Here is a 13,613-nt window from a genome sequence, read left to right as displayed (position 1 = left end):
GTTCTAAGAGTAAACCTAGCAATTATAGACATGTTAGTTTGACTTCAGTGGTGGGCAAATTAATGGAAAAGATACTTAGAGATAATATATATAAGCATCTGGATAAACAGGGTCTGATTAGGAACAGTCAACATGGATTTGTGCCTGGAAGGTCATGTTTGACTAATCTTCTTGAATTTTTTGAAGAGGTTACTAGGGAAATTGACGAGGGTAAAGCAGTGGATGTTGTCTATATGGACTTTAGTAAGGCCTTTGACAAGGTTCCTCATGGAAGGTTGGTTAAGAAGGTTAAACTGATGGGTATAAATGCCGGAATAGCAAGATGGATTCAACAGTGGCTGAATGGGAGAAGCCAGAGGGTAATGGTGGATGGCTGTTTGTCGGGTTGGAGGCAGGTGACTAGTGGGGTGCCTCAGGGATCTGTGTTGGGTCCTTTGTTGTTTGTCATGTACATCAATGATCTGGATGATGGGGTGGTAAATTGGATTAGTAAGTATGCAGATGATACCAAGATAGGGGGTGTTGTTGATAATGAAGAGGATTTCCAAAGTCTACAGAGTGATTTAGGCCATTTGGAAAAAATGGGCTGAAAGATGGCAGATGGAGTTTAATGCTGATAAATGTGAGGTGCTACACCTTGGCAGGTCAAATCAAAATAGGACGTACATGGTAAATGGTAGGGAATTGAAGAATACAGTTGAACAGAGGGATCTGGGAATAACCGTGCATAGTTCCTTGAAGGTGGAATCTCATATAGATAGGGTGGTAAAGAAAGCTTTTGGTATGCTAGCCTTTATAAATCAGAGCATTGAGTATAGAAGCTGGGATGTAATGTTAAAATTGTACAAGGCATTGGTGAGACCAAATCTGGAGTATGGTGTACAATTTTGGTCGCCCAATTATAGGAAGGATGTCAACAAAATAGAGAGAGTACAGAGGAGATTTACTAGAATGTTGCCTGGGTTTCAACAACTAAGTTACAGAGATAGGTTGAATAAGTTAGGTCTTTATTCTCTGGAGCGCAGAAGGTTAAGGGGGGACTTGATAGAGGTCTTTAAAATGATGAGAGGGATAGACAGAGTTGATGTGGACAAGCTTTTCCCTTTGAGAATAGGGAAGATTCAAACAAGAGGACATGACTTCAGAATTAAGGGACAGAAGTTTAGGGGTAACATGAGGGGGAACTTCTTTACTCAGACAGTGGTAGCGGTGTGGAATGAGCATCCAGTGGAAGTGGTGTCGGCAGGTTCATTGGTATCATTTAAAAATAAATTGGATAGGCATATATGGATGAGAAGGGAATGGAGGGTTATGGTATGAGTGCAGGCAGGTGGGACTAAGGGAAAAAAGTTGTTCGGCACGGACTTGTAGGGCCGAGATGGCCTGTTTCCGTGCTGTAATTGTTATATGGTTATATGTTATATTCCCAAAGTCAAGAGGGTGCCAGTTGATTGGAGGTTTACTGTAACACCAAATTGGTTTAAGGCAACGATTTTAAGGCTCCATGTGAAGTCAGATGATGCAAAAAGCACCAAACATGTGGCCATGTTTTAGTTGCTCACCAATGATAAAAGTTGATATAATGAGGTAGTGTGCCCTGCTAATCTGATGCCATGTTCTGAACATTCCATCTCGCCACTACATACACATCTACACACAGTACACATCTACACACAGCTAAACATAAATGTTAAATGCAATGAATGACAACACAGCAACCCTCCCCACAGTGCTTTTAAGGGAATCAGGAGGTAATTTCAAGTTATTAAATTAGTCACTGGATTAGCTCTTCTGACTAATAGTATATCAAATTGAGACTGATCATTAGAGCCAGGATGTTTAGGCGCTAAAAAACTCTGAAATAGGCAGGCAAAAAGGCATAATGAAATTACAAAAAAGGCACGAAAAAGGCAATTATTGACAACAAAAAAAGGCATAAAAAAGCATGCATTTCCACCACCAAAATATGGTTAAAAATGATAATATAAATGTATTCTACATTAAATGACCAACGTTGCCTGGTTGCACATAATTACCAGCATTTTTTTCAAATTATCTGGTGTTAAACTATGCTGTCTGTCAGACAGAATATGCTTCAGTTGTGAAAAACTTCTTTCTACCTCAGCTGAGGTCACTGGTGCATACCCGAAACAAGCTACCGACTCTATATTCATGTTGCTATCTTGTGCATTACACCTACCTTTGAGAACTTTAGCTATGTTTTGTATTTCTTCAAGATCTTTGTTAGCTAAAAACACTCTCTCACATTTTCCTAGTATACCTACATCGCCAGGAATTTTACGGATATCGTCAGTCACTTTGTTGAAAACCCACAAGTTATTCACTAATGTTTCACCACTTTCTCAAGGGAAGTGATAGCTTGTGGAATGTTTGCAAAATTGAAAGCAATAAACACAAGATCACGGTAGGGCGACTTTTTCTGTATGATTTCACTGACGATCTTGACAGCAAATTCTCTTCTTCATAACAGTTAACGATTTATTTTATCTTTTCAAAATTTGCAGCATAGTAGAGTATAGCAGAGAGCCATGTACCCCACCTAGTCAAAACGGGCTGAGGATGTAGCGGAATCTTGGGTACCATTTCCTTGAACAACTGTGCACGTGACGATGGTTTGAGGAAGATTTTCTTGACATTGGAAACTAGGCTATCGACATTTGGAAACAAGCTAAGTATGTGCTTGACAACTCTCTGAAGTCATTGTGCTAAGCATGTCAAATGCAACATTTTGGGGAATAAAACTTTAAGAGTATGAGCAGCTTTTTTCATGTACGGAGCTGCATCAGTCACAAACAGAAGAACACTCTTGTGTTTTATACCTTCTGGCTAAAGTACAGCAAGTGAAGATGTAAACAACTGAGCAACAGTTGAGCTGTTTGACTTCTCCAATACTTCCAATGTCAACAAATGCTCCTTTGATGGTTGATCTGCCTCCAGTGTGCCAATGACCACATTGGCAACATATCTCCCCACAGCATCGGTTGTCTCATCTATTGAGATCCATATCAATCAATCAATCAATCAATCAACCTTTATTGTCATCTTGCAAGCAACAAGTACAGTGCAAAATGAAAAGACGTTTCCCAGTGAATAGCGGAGCCTCGCACATGAAATTTAAAACACTTCTCACATAATAACACTAAAAAAAAACAATCCAGTCCCTGATGGAACAGAATAAATAGTTAAAATCAGGTAAAAAACACAATGTTAAAAACAGTAAACCAATCATAAAAAAATGTCCGGGGCCGCTGATTTGAGTGGCCAGTGCCAGTTATTAAAGTGTCCGTGCCAGCCGCAGAGTCAAGTCAAGTCAAGTGACTGTGAGTGCAGAGTGACTGTTTAGCAGCCTCACAGCCTGTGGTAGGAAGCTGTTTAGCAGCCTCGTAGTCCGGGCTTTGATGCTTCGATATCTCTTGCCTGATGGCAAGAGATCCAGGTGTGTGTGGAGGGGGGTGCAGTTTGTCCTTGGCAATTCTCTGTGCTTTCTTCAGACAGCGGCTCTGGAACAGTTCTTGTACCGAGGGTAGGGAGACGCCAATAATCCTCTCTGCTCCCCTCACTACCCTCTGCAGAGCCTTCCTGTCCGAGCAGTTGCAGGTGCAGTACCACGTATTGATGCAGTACGTGAGTACAGACTCCACCGTGCCCCTGTAGAAAGTCCTGAGGATGTTGGTGGGGAGTGAGGCCTGTTTTAGTTTCCTCAGGAAGTGCAGTCGCTGATGGGCCCGTTTGACGGTCCCAGTGGTGTTCCTGGACCAGGTGAGGTTGTCCGTTATCTGCACACCGAGGAACTTTATGCTCTCCACTCTCTCCACTGCAGTGCCACTAATGTTGAGCGGTGTATGCTCTGGCTGCGCCCTCCTGAAGTCGACAACCATCTCCTTAGTTTTTTCGACATTCAATTCCAGGTTATTTTTGCCGCACCAGTCCACCAGTTGTTCTACTTCCTCCCTGTACCTTGTTTCGTCATCTCCACTGATGAGTCCCACCACTGTAGTGTCGTCCGCGAACTTTATGATTTTATTGTCCCTGAATCTGGCAGCACAGTCATGTGTGAGCAGTGTGAACAACAGCGGGCTGAGCACACAGCCTTGAGGGGAGCCGGTGCTCAGCGTGATCGAGCCTGAAGTGTTCTTGCCAACACGGACTGACTGCGGTCTCTCTGTGAGAAAGTCCACAAAATATTTTGTTACATGCAACTTCATCTTTAATTTTTTTGCACAACAATGTTGAAGTTGCTGTCAACATAATTTGTCCGTAATGATGACTCGCTTGGTATATGTTCCTCTGTGTATTTCTCTAAAAAACCTCTGAGAGATTTGTTTTCCAATTTCCACAGTGGAATTCCAGCATCAATGAATGCCTTGCACAGATCACTCGAAAACTAAGATTTGCGACTGGAGCCAGCAGTAAATGCAGTGAGGAGACAAGCTTGGGTATTTCGCTTGGATAGTCTATACCCCAGTGGTATCCACATTGACCTCTCTAATTTTAGATAGCCCTTGTCTTCTCCCTCCTCCCCCTCACCCTTCCCAGCTCTCCTTCTAGTCCTATTGTCTCTTCCTTTCTTCCCCCCCACATCAGTCTGAAGAAATATCTCGACCCGAAACGTCGCCTATTCCTTCTCTTCATAGATGCTGCCTCACCCGCTGAGTTTCTCCAGCAATTTTTGTCTACCTTCGATTTTTCCACCATCTGCAGTTCTTTCTTAAATAGATCTTGGAGGCTGAACTGTGGGCAACGGCACAAACAAATGAACGACCGAAGGTGGCGTCCCCGGTTTTGTCCCGGTGGTGGAAATTTCCTTGTAAGTTATACTATGTTAACATGTTAATAATGACATTAATTAATAATGCATCGCCAAGGACTGCTCTCACCCCAACCATGGACTGTTTACCCTCCTACCACCCGGGAGGCGCTACAGGTCTCTCCGTTGCCGAACCAGCAGGTCGAGGAACAGCTTCTTCCCGGCGGCTGTCACTCTACTCAACAACGTACCTCGGTGACTGCCAATCACCACCCCCCCCCCGGACACTTATTATTATTTATTCAAATCATTTGCTATGTCGCTCTTCCAGGGAGATGCTAAATGCATTTCGTTGTCTCTGTACTGTACACTGACAATGACAATTAAAATTGAATCTGAATCTGAATCTGAATCTAATGTGTTAACATAGAAAACATCATTGTAATCAGGGTACAATTAGAGGAAATAGCACGACCTTTCAGCAAAACGGCAAAAAAAGGCTGATTTAGGCACTCGATCGTGAAAAAGGCATTATCTTGGTGAAATCGTCGAAAAAGGTATGAAAAGGCACATGGCATTAATGGCAAAATCCTGGCTCTACACATCATGATGATCTTGCAATGCATTTAAAATATAGAAAATAATGCTTTTGACAGTGTCTGATGTACGAGTATTTTCTCTCGGAATTGTACATGATTTTGTGACTGAAAGTTGGCCAAACAAGTCAAGTTGTTATAAGAAGGATGACGTGCAAGAGGAAAAGCAAAAGCAAATGGAGAAGGTGGAGAAGCAAGGTAGACAGCTCCTTTCACACGTGGCTCCTCAAGATCAGCTTATTTATAAGTAACACAGTAATCGCTGCATGTGTAGGAAATAACTGCAATTGCCGGTTTAAACCGAAGATCGACACAAAAGGCTGTAGTAATTTAGCAGGTCCGACAGCATCTCAGGTCTGACTGTCTCGACCCGAAACGTCACCTATTCCTTTTCTCTGGGGATGTTGTCGAACCTGCTGAGTTACTCCTGCTTTAAGTGAATAATCCTGATTCACACTCCACACCTTTCCTCTAACTTGACCATCATAATGCTGTTTTAATGTTGTGGTAAATGTTAACGCAATTAAGAATCCGTGGAGGATCCTTACTCAAATTCAATTGTATAAATTAAATAATGGTTACCTTTTGTTGCCTTTAAGTTGATGTTTACACAAGGAGCTTGCTCAACAGCTAAAATACAGGGAGGGAAAGTCTACTAACCTTCAGTTGTAAAGAATGCAAGTTATTTTGCAGAAAGATATCAAGGGCATCCAGATAAAGTGATTCCTGCTTCAGCCTTCTACAAATTTATTGCAACAGTCTGGATTAGGTGATTAATAAACTATGAATATCAAAGACACTCACAGAGAACAGGATTGTTGTCATCCCTGAACACACTGATAATCTCCCATTTTAGCAATGATTTAACAATCCTGGTTAATTGTTGGAGAACAGGGTATCCTGAGCCACATGCCAGAGGTAAAAATGATGACTTTGGCTCGATCGACTGTATCTGTTGTTCCAGGTGTGGACTCCTGTATATCGGCGAGACCAAGCTCAGGCTCAGCGATTGTTTCGCTGAACACCTCTGCTCAGTCCGCCAAACCTACCTGATCTCCCGGTTGCTCAACACTTTAACTCCCCTTCCCAATCCCACAATGACCTTTCCATCCTGGGTCTCCTCCATTGTCCGAGTAAGGCCCAGCGCAAATTGGAGGAACAGCACCTGATATTTCGCTTGGGTAGCTTACACCCCAGCCCAATGGACATTGAGTTCTCTAACATCAAGTAGCCCTTGCTTTCCCTCTCTCTCCATCCCCTCCGACTACATTTTATCTCTCTATCGCCCACTCCCCTGGCATCAGTCTGATGGGTCTTGACCCGAGACGTCACCGACTCCTTCTCATCAGAGATGCTGCCTGTCCCGCTAAAGTTACTCCAGCATTTTGTGTCTATCTTTGACTTTGGCTCGTTGATACCTCGATATGGTGGGTTCCACCATGTGCTAATGAAAGTAACCCTCCCCCCCTTCCATATTCCACAATATTTGTTTTTGCAAAGTTGGATGTCTTAAAAGCAAAAAGGAAAATATACAAAAGATATATGGAGGCATTAGCAGCGACACAATAGTGCGGCGGGAAGAACTTCATTTTTCTTGCAAAGTCGTGCTGGCTGGAAGGTTATATGGCGACTGTAAAGTACGTGTAGATGCGTGAAAAAGGGAATCTGAGTTGAGTTAAAAGGAATTAGAGATGAAAGTTCAGGATAACAACAACAATAGGATTTTTGACAAGAAGGATGTAATAAAATGTTTAGCAGTGATACAGCAAACTTTCATTCGACATCAATAAAACCAAGGAACTAAACAATGACTTCAGAAAGGGCAATTTGAGAGACCACGTGCCAGTTTTAAATGATGCGCCGGCAGTGGAGAGAGTTAGCAGCTTCAAATTCCTGGGTGTTATGATCTTAGATGACCTGTCCCGAGCCCAGTGTATAGATGGAATCATGAAGGAGGTGTGCCAGCACCTCTAGTTTCTTAGAAGTTTTAAAAGATTCACCATGTCACTGAACATTCCAACGAACATCTACAGATGTAGAAAGTATCTTGACTAGTTGCATCATGGCTTAGTACAGAAGTTCCAAAGCACGAGGCTGCAAAGAATGCTGGACCCAGGCAGTCCATCACAGGCATAACCAACAACCCCAGCATCGAAAACATCTCCATTAGGTACTGCCTCAAGGAGGCGGCATCTATCATTCAGGATCTGTACCATCAAGGCCAGGCCCTATTTTGTTATACCTTTGGGCAAGAGATACAATGGCCTAAAGTCCCACACTACGAGGTTTAGAAACAGCTACTTTCCAACAGCCAACACGTTCCTGCATCGACCTGCGCAATTTCAATCCTATCTCAGCAATGGAACAATCAGGACAACCTCTTACATGACCGTGGACTTGTTTTCTAATTGTGGTTTGTGCAAATGTCTTCTTTTTGCAGTTGTTTACTTTTTGATTTCCTGGGGAATTTGTATACTTTATGTTTTTGTGTGTTTGCGATGTGACTGAGATACTGCTGCAAGCAAAATTTTCATAGTACCAGTACTTCACTGTACTTATACATACAACAGGTAATAGGTAAACATTACATCAGGATGTACAATCTGCATGTAAGAAAGGCAATGTTATGGGGGTCATGGGGGATTTCTATATGCAGGTAGCCTGAGAAAAACAGGTTGGTACTGGACCCCAAGAGGGAATTTTCAGAGTGCCTTGAGATGGTTTCTTAGAGCAGCTTATAGCATAGCCGACCAGGGAAAAGGCAATTCTGGATTTGATAAGGGAACTCAAGGTAAAGGAACCACTAGGACTTGGCAACCACAATATGATAAGATTTTACCTGTAATTTGAGATGGAGAAATTGAAATCTGATGTATTGGTATTACAGCTGAGCAAAGGGGGCTACCGAGGCATGAGGGAGGAACTAGCCCAAAATTGACTGGAAAGGGACCCTAGCAGGAATGATGGTGAAACAGCAATGGCAGGAATTTCTGGGAATAATTCGGAAGCTGTAGGATATTTTCATTCCAAAGAGGGAGAAAGATTCTAGGGGAAGAACGAGGTGACCGTGGCTGACAAGGGAAGTCAAGGACAGCAAAAAATGGCATATACCAAAAGAAAAGGCATATACCATTGCAAAGATTAATGGGAAGCCAGAGGATTGGGAAGCTTTAAAAAAAAAAAAACAGAAAGTAACTAAAAAGGCAATATGGGAAGAAAAGATGAAACAAAGGTAAGCCAATAAATATAAAAAAGGATAGCAAGTGTTTCCTCAGATATATAAAGAGTAAGAAAGAGGCATGTGGAAGTTGGACCGTTGGAAAATGATGCAGAAGTGATAATGAGGAATAAAGAAATGGCAGAGGAATTTAATAATTTTTTTGCATCAGTCTTCACAGTGGAAGACACCAGCAACGTGCCTGAAATTCAAGAGAGTCAATGGGTGGAAGTTAGTGAAGTGGCAATTACTATGGAGAAGATGTTTGGGAAACTGAAAGGTATAAGTCACCTGGACCATGGCACCCCAGGGTTCTGAAAGAGGTGGCATTAGAGATTGCGGGGGCATTAGTAGTGATATTTCAAGATTCACTAGTCAAGAATGGTTCCAGACGGTTGGAAAAGTGTCAATATTATTCCGCTGTACAAGAAGGGAGCAAAGCAGAAGAGTGGAAACTATAGGCCAGTTAGCCTGACTTCAGAGGTTGGTAAGACTTCAAAGTCTATTGTAAAGGATGAGGTTATGAAGTTTATGATAAAACAGGCCGAAATCAGAATAGTTTTGTGAAGGGGACATCTTGCTTGACAAATCTGCTGGAATTCTTTGAGAAAGTAAATAGCAGGATGATAGGTGGAGGAACAGATAGTGTAGAGAAAGCAGGGACTGCATAAAGACTTAGACAGGTTGGGAGAGTGGGCAGAAGAAGTGGCAGATGGAGTACAGTGTCACAAAGTGTGGAGTCATGCATTTTGGTAGTAGGAGTAAAGGCGCATACTATGTTCTAAATGAGGAGAGAATCCAGAAATTGGAGGTGCAAAGGAACTTGGAGTGCTGGTGCAGGATTCCCAAAAAGTTCATTTGCAAGTTGAATCAACGCCTTCCAGAGATGCCGCTGAGAAGCCAAGGCGGGGAGCCTCTTGGCCAGAACCTCGCGAGTTGGAGATAGAGCCTCGCGGGTCGGAGCCCAGGCCTAGCGAGTCGGAGGTGTAGCGTCACAGAAAACCCGCAGCCAGCGGTGCCTGGGTCGATGGAGCCCGTGGCTGGGGCCTGGGTCGGTGCCACGGAGGCATCTGGAGATGATGACAGATGCTTTAGAGAGGTCGGCGTGGCAGTCGATGATGGCGCCGAACGACGGACAAGGACGGACATGTGGAAGTGAGGTTGTCGGGGCAGAGGGACGAAATAATGGAGGGCGTGAGGAAACCGCCATGAGGGAGGGGGAAAAGCAACAGGGACCCAGCATGGGGGAACAAAGGGGGAACGGCGGGGTGGGGGGGGAGGGGGGGATTTGTAAGTGCTCTTCATGGGCGACTATTTGCATACCATGGGAATGCGAGCAAAGAATTTCACCGTGACAAGCAAGTATTCAATTCAATTCAATAATTTGGAGTAAAGAAGGCAAACGCAATGCCTTTCTTTCAAGAGAACTAGAATACAAAAACGGGGATGTAAAGCTGACGCTTTATAAGGTTCTGGTCAGGCGCATTGTGAGCAATTTTAGAGTATTGTGAGCAATTTAGAGCCCAATATCTGAGGAAGTGTGTGGTGGTTCTGGAGAGGGTCCAGAGGAGGTTTACAAGAATGATCCCAGGAATGAGTGGTTTACCATATGATGAGCATTGGGCCTCCACTCGCTGGAGTTTAGAAGGATGAGGGCGGGGATCTCCTTGAAACTTACCGAATAGTGAATGGCCTGGATAGAGTGGTTGTGGAGAGGATGTTTCCACTAGTGTTTCCCCCTTCCACTTGGAGCAGAGGTAATAGCCTCAGAATTAAAGGACATTCCTTTAGGAAGGAGATGATGTGGAATATCTTTAGTCATAGAGTGGTGAATCTGTGGAATTCAATAAACAACAGACAATAGCTGCAGTAGTAGGCCATAGGGCCCCTCAAGCCAGCACTGCCATTCAATGTGATCAAGGCTGATCTTCCACAATCAGTACCCTGTTCTTGCCTTCTCCCCATGTCCCCTGACTCCGCTATCTTCAAGAACACTCTCTTGAAAGTTTCCAGAGAACCGGCCTCCACCGCCCTCTGAGGCGGACAATTCCACAGACTCACAACTCTGTGTGAAAAAGTGTTTCCTCATCTCCGTTCTAAATGGCTTACCCCTTATTCTTATGGAGGAACAGATGGCTTACCACAAATGGCTGTAGAGGCCAAGTCAATGGATATTTTTAAGGTAGAGATAGGCAGATAGATCTTTCTCATCCTTCTCAATTCCAGTGAATATAAGCCGAGGCGATCCATTCTTTCATCATATGTCAGTCCTGCCATCACGGGAATTAATCTGGTGAACCTACGCTGAACTCCCTCAATAGCAAGAATGTCCTTCCTCAAATTAGGAACACAATACTTCAGGTGTGGTCTCACCAGGGCTCTGTACAACTGCAGTAGGACCTCCTGGCTCCTATACTCAAATCCTCTCGCTATGAAGGCCAAAATGCCATTTGCTTTCACTGCCTGCTGTGTCTGAATGCTTATGTACAAAACCATGTTGATTATCCCTAATCAGCCCATGTCCATCTAAATGAATATATAAACACAAAAAGCTGGAGTAACTCAGCAAGTCCGGCAGCATCACTGGAGAGAGGGAATGGGCAACGTTTCGGGTCAAGACCCTTCTTCAGACTGATGTCAGAGGAGAGGGAGATACATAGATAAGGATATATAAGGTGTGAAAATAGGATAAGAAGAATGGAGATCAAGGAAAATGTGCTTTGTTGTTAGCTGGGAGAAGCTAACACCAAAGCAAACAGAGATACAATGTAGTCGGAGACAGTGAGACCGGTCAGAGAACTGGGAAGGGGGAGGGATGGAGGGAAAGCAAGGGTTAGAGAAGTCAATGTTCATACCACTGGGGTGTAAGCTGCCCACACAAAGTATGAGGTGCTGTTCCTCCAATTTCCACTGGGCCTCACTGACAATGGAGGAGGCACAGGACAGAAAGGTCAGTGTGGAAATGGGAGGGGGAGTTAAAGTGTTGAGCAACCGGGAGATCAGATAGGTTTAAGCAGACACAGTAGAGGTGTTCAGCGAAATGATCGGCTTTATAGGAGTCCACACCTGGAACAGTGGATACAGTAGATGAGGTTGGGAGAGGTGCAAGTAAACCTCTGCCTCACTGTAAAGACTGTCAGTCCTTGGACAGAGTCAAGGGGGGGTGGTATAGGAACAGGTGTTACATCTCCTGTGGTTGCAGAGGAAAGTATCTGGGGAGGGGGTGGGAAGGGACGAGTTGACCAGGGAGTTGCGGAGGGAACCGTCTTTATGGAAAGCAAAAAGGGGTGGAGATGGGAAGATATGGCTAGTGGTGGGAACGCGTTGGAGGTGGCAAAAATGGAGGATTATGTGCTGTATGCGACGGCTGATGAGATGGAAGGTGAGGACTAGGGGGACTGTCCGTGTTACAATTGGGGGGAGGGGGAGCAAGAGCGGAGCAGCAGGATATCAAGGAAACCCTAGTGAAGGCTTCATTTATGATGGAAGAGGGGAAACCCAGTTTCCATAAAGAATGAGGACATCGATGTCCTGGATATACATCCTATCCCTCAGAATACTCTCTCGTAACATTCTGACCACAGATGCTAAGCTCACTGGCCTGCCAGTCTTTTCTCTGCAGCCCTTCTTGAACAGAGGAGTAACATTTGCCTCCCTTGCGTCTTTCAGCATCTCGTCTGTATTTAATGACGACTCGTAAATCTTAGTGAGGGCTCCTGCAATTTCCTCTCTTGCTTTCCAGTCCTCAGATACATCGGATCCGGCACATGAGATTTGTCTACCTTCATATGCGTGAGGACCCTCAGCACCTCTGCGACCGTAATACTGACTGCTCTCGAGACACTTCCAGTGACTACCCCAGGTTCCTCTACCCTCATGACTTTCTCCATGGTAAAAATAGAGAAATACTAATTGAGAACCTTCCCATCTCCTGTGGCTCCACACATTAGTTTTATTCCCGAGGGATCCCACTCTCTCTCTCTGGTCATCCTTTTCGTGACTTGCTTATAAAATCTGTTGGGATTATCCTTAATGCTATCTGCCGGAGCTATCAACTGTTCCCTTTTTGCCCTGATTTCATTTTTTAGCCAACTCTTTTGCTCCTGAAACTCCTACACGTGATCTCAGCTGCCTATACCTGTCCCATGACTGCTTCTTACTGTTGACCAAAGCCTCAATATCAAACAAGTAGTAGATCTAGATCCAAACCCGATCCTTTTTGATGAAACAGCATTTATTTTCAATATTTCTTCTGCACGTGTTATTTAAATCTCTTTCATTATTAAGCCTTATTCTGAACAATTGAATTTTGTTACTGATTATCTTAGAGGGTGATTAAAAATTAGATGGTGATTAATAGAATGCTATTAAATTAAACATTGATTTCAGAAATCCAGGCCATTTTCAATCACAGCTCACTCCAATGGCAGAAGTAATAATAGTTTGATAGTGTCACCATTCCCTTTCTTATTTTGATACTTACAGAGTGTTGAAAATGTATGATGACCCTCTGATGAACGGTACATTATCCAGCTGATGCCACTTCCCAGCTCCAATGCAGGACAAAAGCCAAGACGTACAGGTGCACAAGACGGGGCAGGAGGCATTTTGTGACTCACTGTTCGTTGTGTTACTCTGCATTAGACCAATATAAAAGTGTCCAAAAAGCAGTAGGAAGACAGCGACATGGCCTTCTGCCATATTTTATACCCAAATTTCTGACCCCACTCCTGGGCTACGTGGCGCCCGATGCCCAGAAATTTGACGTCCAGAATGAAGGTGAAAGAACTGACAACACGATGCTTGGAAGCTGATCTTAAATGTTGGGTGTACCAGCTAGTGAGGAAAGGCTTGAGAGGTTGTGAGTGATGAGGACGCGCCCTGACCGTGCAGAGCCACTCGAGGGAGGCGTTGAGGCCGAGGAGTTGCGAGGGTGGGCGGCCTGGAGCAGGCCCAGCAAACTCGGGCCCTCCTTCACGCCGCGGCCTGGCAGCAGCAGGCTCCCCGCCCCGCCGGCCCCGCTGCCATGTCC

General features: G+C 44.2%; 1 protein-coding gene across 2 annotated transcripts in view; it reads right to left on the bottom strand.

Moving 5' to 3' along the window:
- LOC129710395 (leucine-rich repeat-containing protein 37A-like) overlaps nucleotides 1–13,613 on the bottom strand; it is a 119,431-nt gene extending 105,818 nt beyond the window's left edge. The window contains exon 1 of one of the 2 annotated variants that reach the window (XM_055657362.1): nucleotides 13,065–13,613. In XM_055657362.1, coding sequence (XP_055513337.1) covers nucleotides 13,065–13,282 — 218 coding nt within the window. In that variant the 5' untranslated portion in view covers nucleotides 13,283–13,613. The remainder of the gene's footprint in view (nucleotides 1–13,064) is intronic. The other variant, XM_055657363.1, reaches the window with a different exon arrangement.

Source organism: Leucoraja erinacea, chromosome 27, assembly GCF_028641065.1.
Source record: "Leucoraja erinacea ecotype New England chromosome 27, Leri_hhj_1, whole genome shotgun sequence".
Lineage (NCBI taxonomy): Eukaryota > Metazoa > Chordata > Chondrichthyes > Rajiformes > Rajidae > Leucoraja > Leucoraja erinaceus.
This window is presented reverse-complemented; position numbering and strand designations above follow the sequence as displayed.